We start from the raw sequence: 13,882 nt of genomic DNA on the forward strand, positions 1-13,882 counted from the left end.
TACTCAAAATAATTATTGGCATAACATTTTTGGGGAGAGGTTGATGGTATAAAACATTGTGAGAAACGGCTCCCTCTGAAGTGCCATAGTTTTCGAGAAAGAAGTAATTTTCCACGAATTTGATTTCGAGACCTCAGATTTAGAACTTGAGGTCTCGAAATCAACCATCTAAACGCACACAACTTCGTGTGACAAGGGTTATTTTTCTTGCATTATTATCTCGCAAGTTCGATGACCGATTGAGCTCAAATTTTCACAGGTTTGTTATTTTATGCATATATTGAGATACACCAAGTGTCCACTGCCTTTAAACAACAAAATTGTGCCTTTGTCACCAAAGTGTCAGATAGGTCTGACAGAAACTTGTCTATTTGTAATATATTCAGCATGATGATCATGGTTTCCTAGGGCCATATACATGTACGAGACAATTTACATGCAACAGGTCGCGGGCAATCTCACAGAAGAAAAGGCATTTATTTTAATATTTTAGTGCGTGTGCACTCCGACAAGACAGTGTGAATAAATGGAGGTGAAGATGGTTTTCAAAAGCCTTGTCAAAGCATCAAAGTACCTGAAGATCAATATAATACAATAAGTATTTGCATAGCGCCGGCCCACAAAGACCGGAGCATCATACCAGCAGAGCACAAGGCAACCATCAACAACGCCCAGAAAACTTGTCGACATTATTATTTAAAGGGAAGGTACACTTTTGGTAATTGTCAAAGACCAGTGTTCTCACTTGGTGTGTGTATCCCAACATAAGCATATAACAAGACTGTACAAATTTGAGCTCAATTGGTCATCGGAGTTGCGAGAAAATGATGAAAGGAAAAAACACCCTTGTTGGACGAATTTGTGTGCTTTCAGAGAGGAATAAAAGACTTCTAGCTTAGTGAGAAATTACCTCTTTCTCAAAATCTATGCTACTTCAGAGGGAGCCGTTTCTCACAATGTTTTCTACTATCATGACAGCTCTCCAATGCTCGTTACAAAGTCAGTTTTTAAGTTAATATTTGTTTTGAGTAATTACCAAACGTGTACATTCCCTTTAAGCAACGTGTTGATACGACGACTATTATTTAATACTGGACGCTTTACACACATTTGTGGAATACCTATATTATGATCTTTCTGCCGTCATTAGTTTGGGCGCTTAGAATTTTTTACCGTCGCCTCACTCCTCCCGTTGCCTTTTTTTTGTGGCAAGAGTTAGATAATTGTATAACGTTACCAACAATTTAAATTAGATTGGCCTGTAAATGCCGAGCCAAAAAAAAATGCCTGCAACTGCATACGCGAAATAATGAATAATAGTCAATATCTATCACTTACAACATTAACCAATGCGCAGGTTCTTCCCGGTGAGGGGCAAACACCACCAAGCCAAGTCCAATTCTGCTACATTGGCCAAAGGAACATATAGTGAAGGAAACTATCTTAATATTAAAGAACCTTCCCTGACCAGAGCTGATGGTGAAGTGGACGAGCTTTTGCTACATGTATATCAAAGATTATAGAGCGACGCAAGGCACAATATGCGGAACTGAAGCTTTATCTAGTGTTGGAAAGTGAAATACGCATGGGCGCCATTTCAGCCCGAGTTCAGCATCTTGCTCTATAATCTTTGGCTATATGCACCCCTCATTATTGCTACGGTTCAGCGGTGTTCAACAGAAGAAGGAAACAAAAGCGTGCGTCTTTTGTGCACCAAGAAGGCTTTATTTATTCTTAAAGGAATTCATTACACCTTGCTTGCGAAAGCTTGCTAGAAACTCCTTGCTCCCGCTGTGTATTAAACAGATTTCCAGATTCCATGAAGCTGAATAATAATTGACACGATGACGATCAAGGATTTAAAGAAGTCTCTGCCTGTGTGCTGTTTTGTCGCCTCATTCCTCCTGGCCTTTGCTTGGATAGGAAACTACCGACACTCATCATCTTCGAGTGAACGCAACGTGAGCAAACTGAGTAGAGTAAGAGACGCCGGAGTTACGACGAGCCTGCTTAATGAATCATTTGCAATATCACATGGTAAAGGTAAATACTGTGTAGAGCCATGGTCCTCCATGGTAGAGCTATAATTATAGACTTTTATTATGCTGCCTCCATCTTGGTCATGTTCATCGTATCGAATAACAATAATGAATGCTAAATAATAACTTTGCTCATAGGAACCAGACTATTTTGTTATTCCAGCCTAGACTTGGTTACATCATGGTTACATTGACATCAATTCAAGATGGCTGTACAATGATAAAGGTCTATTGAGTATCACGATTAACCAACCCTGTTATGACTAGTGAGTGCCAAACGCACCATGTGCCCGTAACTTTCAAAATAATGTTGCATCCGATCAGAACAAAATAAAAAATTGAGTTTTACAATATTTATCTGTTTAATTTCTAAACAGCTCTACACCCTCGATCATTAAATGTTGAACTTGGATTACCTTGACCCTATGTAATTGTTGACCTTTACTTCCGCCAACCGGAAGCGGAACCATATCTCAAGCACTACACACCATTTACCACGAGTGTCTCATCTTTCCCCAGTGTACCCTACTCCTAATATACATCTTAAAAGGGCCAATACAACTATAGGTGCGTTCGTTTAGCTTCCCTGGGTCGACCCCAGTGTGTGACGGGTTTTTTTCCAGGACGAACGTGTGCAGATAATTACCCACCTTCGTCCTGGAAAAAAAGCCGCCACACACCGGGGATGACTCAGGGAAGCTAGACGAACGCACCATAAATACATCCCCTAGCCAAGGACGAACCCAAATGGAGAAAACCCAAACAAAAGTAACGGATTTGGATCAGGGGCTGAACAAGTATTAACCACTATTACCCGCAGGTATTCAACCCCACACATAACAAAAGACAGTGACAGGACGCAACAGACTATACAAAGCGTACAAAAGACTAGACACTACATAATGCCCAGAGCGCATGACCAAAATGGTAGAGAAGCACAGCCTGCTTTACAGAGCATAATAACTTTTTAAAAGGTTCTATAAGTACACAAAATTTTGTTTTTAATATTGTTTTTTTTTTTGGTTATATATATTTAGCTTTTACACTATGTGAGACCGCAGTATTTCTTTCCACAGAGGCATGTTGAAAGTGTCAACGGCCATGTCCATCAGGTCTGTCTTAAGATAAAAGGTTTAACCTAATTTTGCTAAAACAGTACTGGTCTTGTAATTACGAAAAACTGATTCTCTTGGTTATCCCTACAAGACCGTGCATTGGAGTGAATTTTACTAATTTTGCTATAATAGCAAAGGTCAGATATAGGCCTACCAAATCATAGTATATTAGCTTTTCGGTGAAACTTTTGTTTTAATTCATTTTTTACTTTTTTACTTATCAGACTGTGTGAATGGAAATACCACACTCGAACCTGATGCAGGAATGGAGTCCTCCTTGCTTTGGAAACCCAAAACTGACGATGTAAGTAAAAAAAAAAAAAAAAAAAAAAAGAGAAAAAAAAAATTCAGACCATTCAACCCCCATGGTCTGAACATCCAAGAAGGAAATTACTTATAAACCTTTTGTTTTGCTATCTCCTTATCCCCACAGATATCCCTTTTTTCCCTTTTCCCACCCTTGATAATGTCATTTGTGTTTCCATCTTCTTGTGGTCAAACCAGCCTCTTCCCTTCAACCGCACCCACTATTTTTGTCTCGCTATATTCATTGTTTTTAGGCCATCCCTTGTTTTTGTTATGCTTGCTATCCAACTCCATTCATTACACGTATTTCCACTTGACTTTTTATGATACACTTAAGCCTTCTTCACGCTACAGAGCCATTTCCCATGAAATAAACTCCCGGGAATATCCCGGGAGTTTTTAGTTAACCCCACCGCCACCCCAGCAACCGTTCTCACTATCCTTCCAAGGAACATGCACGGTCGATTTACGAAAAACATTTTACCCCGGGGTTAACTTCCTTAACCATACCCCTGAGCAGGGTTAATTATTTCCCAGGAATAAGTTACTTCCCGGAAAGTTCCAGGGAGTTGTTTTGTATTGTGAGAAGATCGACCAAAAGTTCCAGCCGTGAATTTCCCGGGAATTACCCGGGAATTTCCCGGGAATTACCTATAAGCCATTTTCACACAACATAGACATCCCCGAGCTGTATAATTGTGATTGGTTTTTTTTTTTATCCTGTGTCTTCTATTTTATTATTCGTTTTGTGTGAAGGTAAATCTCAAGGTGATTTTCATTCGCATCCCTAAAACTGGAAGCCGTACGATGGGGGGCCTGGTTGAACAACAACTCAGCGGAAAGGGATTTCGTCATGTCGTCGTCAAATTCTCGAAGGTAACACAAAATGTTTTTATAGTTGTTTGCGTTATTCAAATTTTTGTAGTATAGGGCCTTCCTACCAATTTCAGTTAGACCGTTCTGTGCATGCAAAACCCTTATTTATCAACTCATTTGAAAAGCTCCTTTATCTGCATTATCCAACAAATTTCATAAAAGCACTTCTCTCTATCTCGACGTGAGGAACACGTTGCCTTGGATCGGACGAGTTGGCAGTATAAAAAACATTTGTAACCATTTGTTATAAAATGCATAATGGTTGGAAAGATGTTTTAAAAGTAGAATACAATGATCCACACAAATTTTCACTCACAAAAATGGCCAACCGTGTTAGTCGACGACGTAAAAGGAAAACCGCGCAATTTCGAGACATATTTGTGTGGATCATTGTATTTGACTTTTAAAACATCTTTCCAACCATATGCATTTTGTAGCAAACGGTTACAAACGCCTTTGAAAGACCAACTCGACTGATCCAAGAAAACGTGTTCCTTTAAAGTCACCTGGAAGTGGTATTTTTTCAAAATAAAGCTTTTGTCACTAATATATGTGTTTTGATGAGTGGAATGTGAATAAACAGTTAACTAAGGTTTTAAAAAATCAGTTCTTATGTTATTTACAAATTTAAGAGTAGACCCCGACCCGAGAGGGCGCTGTCCGTGACGTCAATCGAGGCAGACTTTTCCTGTAATGCGTAGAGTAAACCCAATTGCAAAGTACATGTGTACGGACCAAGTCGTGAGTTTGTTCGTTTAAAAAAAAAATGCCGACCAAGTGTATTGCTGCTGAATGCAGAAAAACACTTTTTGAAATGCACCAACTCACGACTTGGACGTACATGTACTTTGCACGTGTGTTTACTATACGCATTGCAGGCAAAGTCTGCCTCGATTGACGTCACAAAAGGGGTAGGCGGAGTCAGCCCCCCAAACAACTTTATATATTTGTTAAACATATAAATCGTGACAAACAATTACTAAAAAAATTGTTTTATTGTTCGTAAGCATATACTCTTATGTTTGAAAGAAAAACAAATTCTATTTCCAGGTGACTTTAAGTGTTGGCCATAGGCAGAATAAGCTCCATGTATAATTTGAAAGGTACTTGCTGCGTATGCACAGCCCAAACGCAAATTTGTGTCTACATGTTCTAGCAATTAGCCGTATTTTGTAATGCCGGTTTCGCCTGATTTTGTTCGCTGCTGTCAGTACCACTTTGTAAAATTGATGAGTGTTCTTAATGGTAAAAACCAAATAATTTCGCACCAGCAAGACGATCTTAGCAATTGTATATCACTGTCACTGTTGGCGAATAGGGGCCACATGCTGTATAAAGTAACATGGTGATAAGTAGGTGTAACTCATATATAATAATTAGATGTTGCTAAGTTTATGAAATTACATTCCCTATACAAACTCAATTTCGTTCATGCGGAAATTGTTAAGCTGATTCCACTGTAACTGTAGATGTCATTCTCATTATATAGGGTCATAATCCTGTTTTACATTCTTTCTGACAGGTCGAAGGTGACAAACGCAGAATCTTCAGTCAAAAAGGGAAGGTTCTTTTTTCCGGACATACAAGACATATGGAATTTCAATGGTAAATGAGAATAAAACAATAGATGAAATATGGGACGGTGGGGGGGGGGCCGTCACAAGTTTTCAAAATGTTCAAGTCGTACAGACAATACTACTTTTGAGGACCTGCCCTTCCCCAAAGTAGGTTTCTTTTAAAATGTATGCACATAACTCAAATATAAAAATGTATGTACATAACTCAAATATAAACATAATCTTATGGTTTCTAGCCCCCTCTCTAGCATTGCAAACTTTGGACATCCCCTAACTTAACACCAACAACTATACTGCGTTCGTAGATAACGAACCACACTAATTACAAATTTAATCTCTATAAAAACATGCCACTATACATGAACCCATTTAAAGGAACTTTACAGAATTGTTTTTTGCTAACAAAACAGTTGCTGGTAGTGTAACCACTTTATGTAATCCACCATTATACATAAACTGACAAAACTGTAGATGTTTGAGATCGATCGGCCATCTGGGTAACGAGAGAATAGTGAAAATTGATTACAAATTGTGCATTGCATCGATGCCAAAATAAAAATGAATAAACCGCTCACTGAGCGATAAACTCCAAACGCGAAGTTAGATTATTTATTTCTCATCAAACATGACATTTCAGACAGACATATTTCAAGGGATGTTTTCTACTATCATCATCATTAGACCATGTAAGTTTTATGTAAATCTGTGATCTTCAAGATTTGTGTTTCATACAATTTCTGTAACGTTCCTTTAATCTAAAATCATTGTCAAAGGCCACGGTCAAATACTTAAGCACAGACTTCAGGAAAAGATGAGAGGTGGTTTTTGTGTTTGGTGTTTGTTTGTTTGTTTGTTTGCGTGTTTGCGTGTTTGCTTGCGTGCTTGCTAGCTGCTTGTTTGCTTGCTTGCTTGCTCGCTCGTTTGTTTGTTTGTTTGTTTGTCTGTCTGTCTGTCTGTCTGTCTGTTTGTTTGTTTGTTTGTTTGTTTGTTTGTTTGTTTGTTTGTTTGTTTGTTTGTTTGTTTGTTTGTTTGTTAGTTTGTTAGTTGTGTGTTTGTTTGTTTGTTTGTTTGTTTGTTTGTTGCACCGTGTGTGGGCTAAATAGTTCAAAATGAAATCGAAAACATTTCCAAGCGAATTGTAAATTATGACAAATGCACCGTTCTCACAAGTATTTCCTCGTTTGAGTTAACGGAAAATACCTAAAAGAATTCAATTCAAGCATAGTGAGTTGATTGTGAAACACATTTGGAAAAATGCGTTAATTAATAATGTAAGAGAACCATGTATAAAAATCATAATCTGTTTTATCTTTTGGGTGTTTTTTTTTGTATGCCTCTGACGATGGTTCAGTTTGGATCAAAAGCTATTAAAGGCCATCGCTTTTATGTATTATCCTCATTATATTTAATTTGACTCCCCAAATTGTGAAGCTGATGTCATCTGCTGAATTGGGTTAATATACAGTTTTTAATGAATTTTTTTTCATTTCTCCCAATTTTGCAGGCCAACTCCTCCCATTTACATTAGTATAACTCGTGATCCGGTCGAAAGATTTAAGTCTTATTTCAGCTACTCTTTTTATGGCGACAAGGATAACCCAGACTATGTCGTGAAGAACATGATGTTCAATAGAGCGGAGATGGCCAAATCTAGAGGCGGTAACAACACTATTCCGGTAGGTTTACTGATAAGATAAGATAAGATAAGATAAGATAAGAACTTTATTATCCCACACGTGGGAAATGAAAACTGGCCTTGGTTCAACCAGTATAGACACAAAGACGAACATTATATAACAATAAACAGACAGATTGATTAATAATATTAATTCAGAATAACAGGTATAAAGTGTCAGGTATGGATTACAAATTATGCACAGCAATAATTATATACAGGGTTAATGGTACTGTACACGTTTGGTAACTTTTATTGTCAAAGACCAGTGTTCTCACTTGGTGTATCCCGACACATGCATAAAATAACAAACCTGTGAAGATTTGGGCTCAATCGGTCATCGAAGTTGTGAGAAAATGATGGGGGAAAAAATTGTTGCGACGAATTTGTGTGCTTTCAGATAGGAATAAAAGTGTTTTATTATTTTAGTGAGAAATAACCTCTTTCTCCAAAACTACGTTACTTCAGAGGGAGTCATTTCCCACAATGTATTATACTATCAACAGCTCTCCATTGCTCGTTACCAAGTAAGTTTTTAAGTTAATATTTGTTTGAGTAGTTACCAAATGTGTACCTTCCCTTTAAATGTACAAAAGAGAGGTCCTTAAAACTGACAGCTCATTATATATTAGCCAGTGCAATGTTTTTGTGTTCAACATTGCATGTAATCTAATCCTTACAACCAAGAAAGAAACCATTGCGAAAACTGGCTTGGTAATTAAAAATTAAAAAGAGGGAAAGAGAGAGGGGATGGAAAGAAAAGTTAAATTAATAAGTCAATGAGGCAACAGCTCACTCTAAAAATATATTAGTCAAAACAACACTGATTAGTTACATGAGACATGATTTTGATCGTGAACATTGTTACTGTCACACCAAATCTGTTTACAGACTGAATGTGTTTCTATATTGTGTTAGGGCTAGCCTTTCCTCAAACACAAAGGTGCGATTTACAAAGGTGTTACTATATTTAAACACAGACTGAATGTGTTTCTGTATTGTGTTGGGCTTGCCTTGCCTCAAACACAAAGGTGTTTTTTTTTCGATAACAATTAAAGACCAGGGTTTTTTTATGTGTTGCATTTTGTTTATATACAGACATCGAGTGAGTGTATTTTGCAGGAAATGCCATTCTGTATGGAGAAAGATCGTTTACTGTTTCCAACTTTGATATTACTCTGCGGTTGGGACCCACGATGCAGGTAAGAAAACTCAGTTTTCCCCCAGGGAACAAAACATATTTTAAAAAAAACTTTAAAATGGGCTCCAAGTTAAATTTAGCTTTGTGATGCACCCAATAACGTAAAAATTGTTACTGTCAGACCAAATCTGTTTAAACACAGAAGGTGTTTCTGCAATTATCTCATTCACACATAGATGCCGCTTCTACTACGATGGAAAAGTTGCCGAGAGCGTGGCCGAGAAAATTACTTACCTTTACTTTGCATTATTGCTTGATTTTGACTGCGATTGTGTCCCGACTTGATACATTTTTGAGATAATATTAATAATAATATTTAAATTTTATATTGCGCCCCTTACATACAAAAAGATCAGAGGCGCAGAACACTTGTTGAAAAGCACAAAGTGAAAATGACACAACAAAATTAGTCAGACACAAGTATTGGTCTGAAGACACAAAATACTCATTTCTGACAGTCTCAGCATCAGGAAAGGTTTGAACCCGTGACTTATGTATGATAAAAATCAGATGTAAAAACACCAAGAGACGAGAACGGGCACTAGAGCCAACAACCATGATGAGCACACGCTGAATAGTGAACTCGACTGGAGATAAAAACCACATCAAAAACATCAAAATAACAAGCAATACAAAGATCGCGGTGATCGACATGGTCTTTGTAAGGTCAGAGCTGTGTGAACGGGTGATTGGGGCTAGCCTTGCGCAAGGCAGTCACATTATTGACTCCGAAAAAGACGCCGTAAACACCCACTGTCCACTTTCCGCCCTAAAACAAGCCCATATCCTTTCAGGTAGAGTGACAACCGTGAAACACGACCCTTCGTTTACGATCATAGAGAAAATAGCTAATCCATGTAGGAGAGGTCCTTTAATCCCATGTGTGGATAAAATAAAACAGGGCCCAATTTCATAGAGCTGCTAAGCACAAAAATTTGCTTAGCATGAAATTTCTTCCTTGATAAAAACAGGATTACCAACAAAATTTTTATTTGGTGCATATTTCACATTACTGGTATTCGGCTGTTAAGAGCTTATCCTGAAAATCGCGTGGAAATTTGGTTGGTAATCCTGGGTTTTTTTCAAGGAAGAAATTTCATGCTTAGCAGCTCTATGAAATTGGGCCCAGGTTTTTAACTTCGGCTTAGGCGGTGTTTGTTTGTTCCTTCAAGTGCAATTTTTTTTCAGAAGAAAAACAAATTACATTTGTTTGTCTAATGACGTCATGTGTAAAGTTTCGCTCAGAAAGAGTCTCCAATAAAATGACATGTTTTACCATATTCATGAGTATATTGTTCCACATTTTCATGAAGACTTTATCTGTTGAATGAGTTCATCGCAAACCTGAATTTGACCTTGGGGAGCCCCATGCTACTCATGTTGTCTTTCGTTTGATAACAATATCATAAAAAGAGTAAGAACTAATCAACAGCACATCATTGTATACATCCTTCTGGACAAAATCATTTTCTGCCAAGTTCCATTTCCCCCCTTGTTTTCCTGTTTAAAATTTCCGTTTTGCCTTTCAATTCCTTCATTTTCAAGTGACGCTGGTGAGTGGGCATACAACAACGCCGTAAAACACGTTAATGGTGCACTTGCAGTTGGAGTGTCCGAGGAAACTGACGATTTTTTACGTGTAGTTGAACGTCTTGCACCAGATTTGTTCAGCAATATATATTCTGCGTATAAACAGCCGATATCTATGGCAGGTTAGTAGTGTTTCGCATTCAGGGAACGATTTCGTCCAGCAATTTTGCAAGAAATGTAGACTGTACTTTATGCACGATGACTACTGATATGCATGCACCTCATTCCTCATTCAATTGAGAATACACTCATTACACGCCCAATTACACGCGCGTACCGAGTATTTGCCATAAAGTTAGTCTATGACACGACACAAACTATGGGGACACAATATTTAAAATACTTTGAAATGCCTTCTTGAATTACACACTCACTACGTTAAATTAGGTTTCATTATAATTATTGATTGAATTTAATATTATTTTCAGCTAAGCAGACAACTGCGACCAAATCGGCGCATAAGGAACAACTGACGTCAGAGGCTGAAGAGAAGCTACGAGGACTGATGAAGATGGAGTGTCGTATCTACAACTATATTAAAGACCGCTTCCATCAAATAAAGAAAGAGTTGTTAATTTGATTAACACAGCCAAAATTCGCAAATCATTTTGTGTAGGCGCCTTGATCGGTTTTCTGGAGAAGTGAGCATTATAAATCCATTATTATAATTATTATTATTATTATTGTTTGTCTGTGCATTCTTAGAGAACTTGTATTTAAGTGCATCGGTGCTTTGTGGTTGAAAGGGGGTTAGGTGATAAGACTAAACAGCTCAATTGATGCTTTCATAAATATGATGACAAGCCACCAAGGTTTTTTTCTTCTTCACATTCATGTACAAATGATTAAGGAGCACCAGCCGTCTCCCTAAAAAAAAAACCTTTGCGGAAAAATACACACCAAAACAAATCCTTGTGCCACTTTCAGAACTTAATGTAGGCATACATCTAGTGTGTTTTAACTCAAGTTTTCCTGTTGGATTGTTAATTATGTGTGTTGATGGTTTGCAATACATGTATCCTGAATGGTTCACATTCTCGAAGAAAAAATAATAATATTTGTTTTGTGCCTTTATCATCAAACTGTCGGATAGGTCTGCCAGAAACATGTCTGTTTCTGATGATTTTCATTTTCATCATGAAGATCTCGGGCTTATATTACTTGCAGCTTTTCATGTATAGATATTTTTTATAGACTTTATAGATATTTTTTATAGACTTTTGTGGCTTGTACTGTTTTTTTGTTCTGTTTTATGGTAGATAATAATTTTATGTAAATTTTGGAAGTTGTATTAAAGGCCAAAATTAACTTCCAATCGTGAAAAATAAAGTGAATTGAATTGGATTGGCAATCTTCCAAGGCAATCTTCCAAGACGAAAAGGCATTATTTGAATATTAAGTTAGGGTGGTTCTGAAAGAACCGTTGGTTTCAACTCGACGTTTCGATCAGTATGGTAAGTTTCAAATCCTACTTATTTGAATATTGACATATTTATCGTAAAGTACTTATCCGCTTCCCAAGCCAGATAGGACCAACTTAAAAACCCAAGTTTATCACGTCCCCTAAAAAGCACAGAAGCCCCCAGGTTTGGATTGATTGTTGTTTTTACACAATCTATAAATTGCATGATCCCAAAGACGTTTATTTATATAAAAAAAATAGATTTTGCCTTCTCTAGTTTAACCTGTGTTCGCTCGTCCCCAGCGCCTTGCCCTAACCAAAGACGCTGAGATGGGCAAACGTATCAAGCACGGTCATTGGTTAATGTTCAGTCCCATCGTGCATCACACTCGTCAATCTCATACACTGGGTGCATTCGTTTAGCTTCCTTGGGTCGACCCCGGTCTGCCCCGGTACGTTCGAATAGCTTTGACGGGGCTCGCCCTCAGTGCCCTGCTTGTGGAGTGGGTCACTTGGGGGTGACCTGAGGTGCATGCCGTCACCACGAGAGTGCGAGTGTGATCGTTCGATTAGCTCTTGTCAGGGGCTCACCCGAGTGAGCACTGCGGGGTCGACCCAGGGAAGCTAAACGAACGCGCCCATTGCATGCACGCACGACATACATGTACCTCCTATACACAATAATCTGTGCAGAATGATTAGCCCATTCAAGCGGTGGATAGACCTGAGCAGCCGCTTGGGCCAAGCGAAACCACCCGTGCACAAATTTTCCTGATATCGCCCTCTTTTGAATCAACCGCATTTGGGCTTATTTCAGGGGACGAGACTTCCATGGGACACTGTGAACAAGCTGTTTTCTGCTAAGATCAGCGTCTTGGAATCATTGTCTACAGGGCCCAATTTCAAAGAGCTGCTGAGCACACAAAAATTGCTTAGCATGAGATTGTTGCGTCTTGATAAAAACAGGATTACCGACCAAATTTTCAGGACAAGCAAACAACAACTGAATACCAGTATTAACAAGCAATATGCAACGAATAGAAATTTGGTTGGTAATCCTGTTTTTATCAAGGAAGAAATTTCATGCTATGCAAATTTTTGTGCTTAAAGTTCTGTGAAATTGGGCCCAGAGTGGCCGCTGTGGCCAAGCGAAACCACCCGTGCACAAATTGCTCCTGATAGCGCCCTCTTTTTATCCAACCACCTTTCAAGCCGACACGTTTATTTCAGATAGGGAGGAAAGAATCTCCGATAGGACAAAATGGGTAAAAGTTGTTTTCTGCTAAGATCAGTACTTTGGTATGATTGTCTCCAGGGCCCAATTTAATAGAGCTGCTAAGCACAAACATTTGCTCAGCATGAAATGTTTGCCTTGATAAAAACAGGTTTTCCAGAACAAGCAGTATGCAACATGGAAATTTTGTTGGTAATCGGTAATCCTGTTTTTATCAAGTAAGAAATTTCATGCTGAGCAAATGTTCGTGTTTAGCAAGCAGCTCTATGAAATTGGGCTCATGCTGGTTTGAGGATTAGTTTCTTTTCACGTTGGACTGTTCAATTCAATGCAACATCAATTTCCACATTTGCACATAAAGGCATCATCCTAAAAGCCGAGGCTTGTGATGTATGTGCCCGTTAAAACAATACAAAACACTGAACACTATTGGTAATTGTCAAAGACCAGTCTTCTCACTAGGTGTATCTCAACATATACATAAAATGACAAACCTGTGAAAATTTGAGCTCAATCGGTCATCGAACTTGCGAGATAATAATGAAAGAAAAAAACACCCTTGTCACACAAAGTTGTGTGCGTTTAGATGGTTGATTTCGAGAACTCAAGTTCTAAATCTGAGGTCTCGAAATCAAATTCGTGGAAAATTACTTCTTTCTCGAAAACGTCACTTCAGTGGGAGCCATTTCTCGCAATGTTTTATACTATCAACCTCTCCCCATTACTCGTTATGCTAAAAATTATTTTGAGTAATTACCAATAGTGTTCACTGCCTTTAAATGGAAAACGGAGCACTGACTCCCAAACAACTATACATACACCATGCTAGCAATTGACCCCGTGGGAAAAACACTATCTCGCTTAACA

General features: G+C 38.2%; 1 protein-coding gene across 2 annotated transcripts; it reads left to right on the top strand.

Annotated features, from left to right (window-relative positions):
• Nucleotides 1-1,560: 1,560 nt before the first annotated feature.
• On the top strand, nt 1,561-11,723 carry LOC117292699 (uronyl 2-sulfotransferase-like). Of its 2 annotated transcripts, none has more exons than XM_033774837.1 (8): nt 1,561-2,043; nt 3,379-3,458; nt 4,217-4,336; nt 5,859-5,941; nt 7,418-7,589; nt 8,687-8,790; nt 10,335-10,501; nt 10,808-11,723. In XM_033774837.1, the coding sequence occupies exons 1-8, from the start codon at nt 1,845-1,847 to the stop codon at nt 10,957-10,959; spliced, it is 1,077 nt and encodes a 358-aa protein (XP_033630728.1). In that variant the 5' UTR covers nt 1,561-1,844; the 3' UTR covers nt 10,960-11,723. The 2 variants fall into 2 exon arrangements, with proteins under 2 accessions (XP_033630728.1, XP_033630730.1); XM_033774839.1 differs by having other exon boundaries at nt 1,561-2,037.
• The last annotated feature ends 2,159 nt before the right edge of the window (nt 11,724-13,882 follow it).

Source organism: Asterias rubens, chromosome 7 (assembly GCF_902459465.1).
Source record: "Asterias rubens chromosome 7, eAstRub1.3, whole genome shotgun sequence".
NCBI classification, from domain to species: domain Eukaryota; kingdom Metazoa; phylum Echinodermata; class Asteroidea; order Forcipulatida; family Asteriidae; genus Asterias; species Asterias rubens.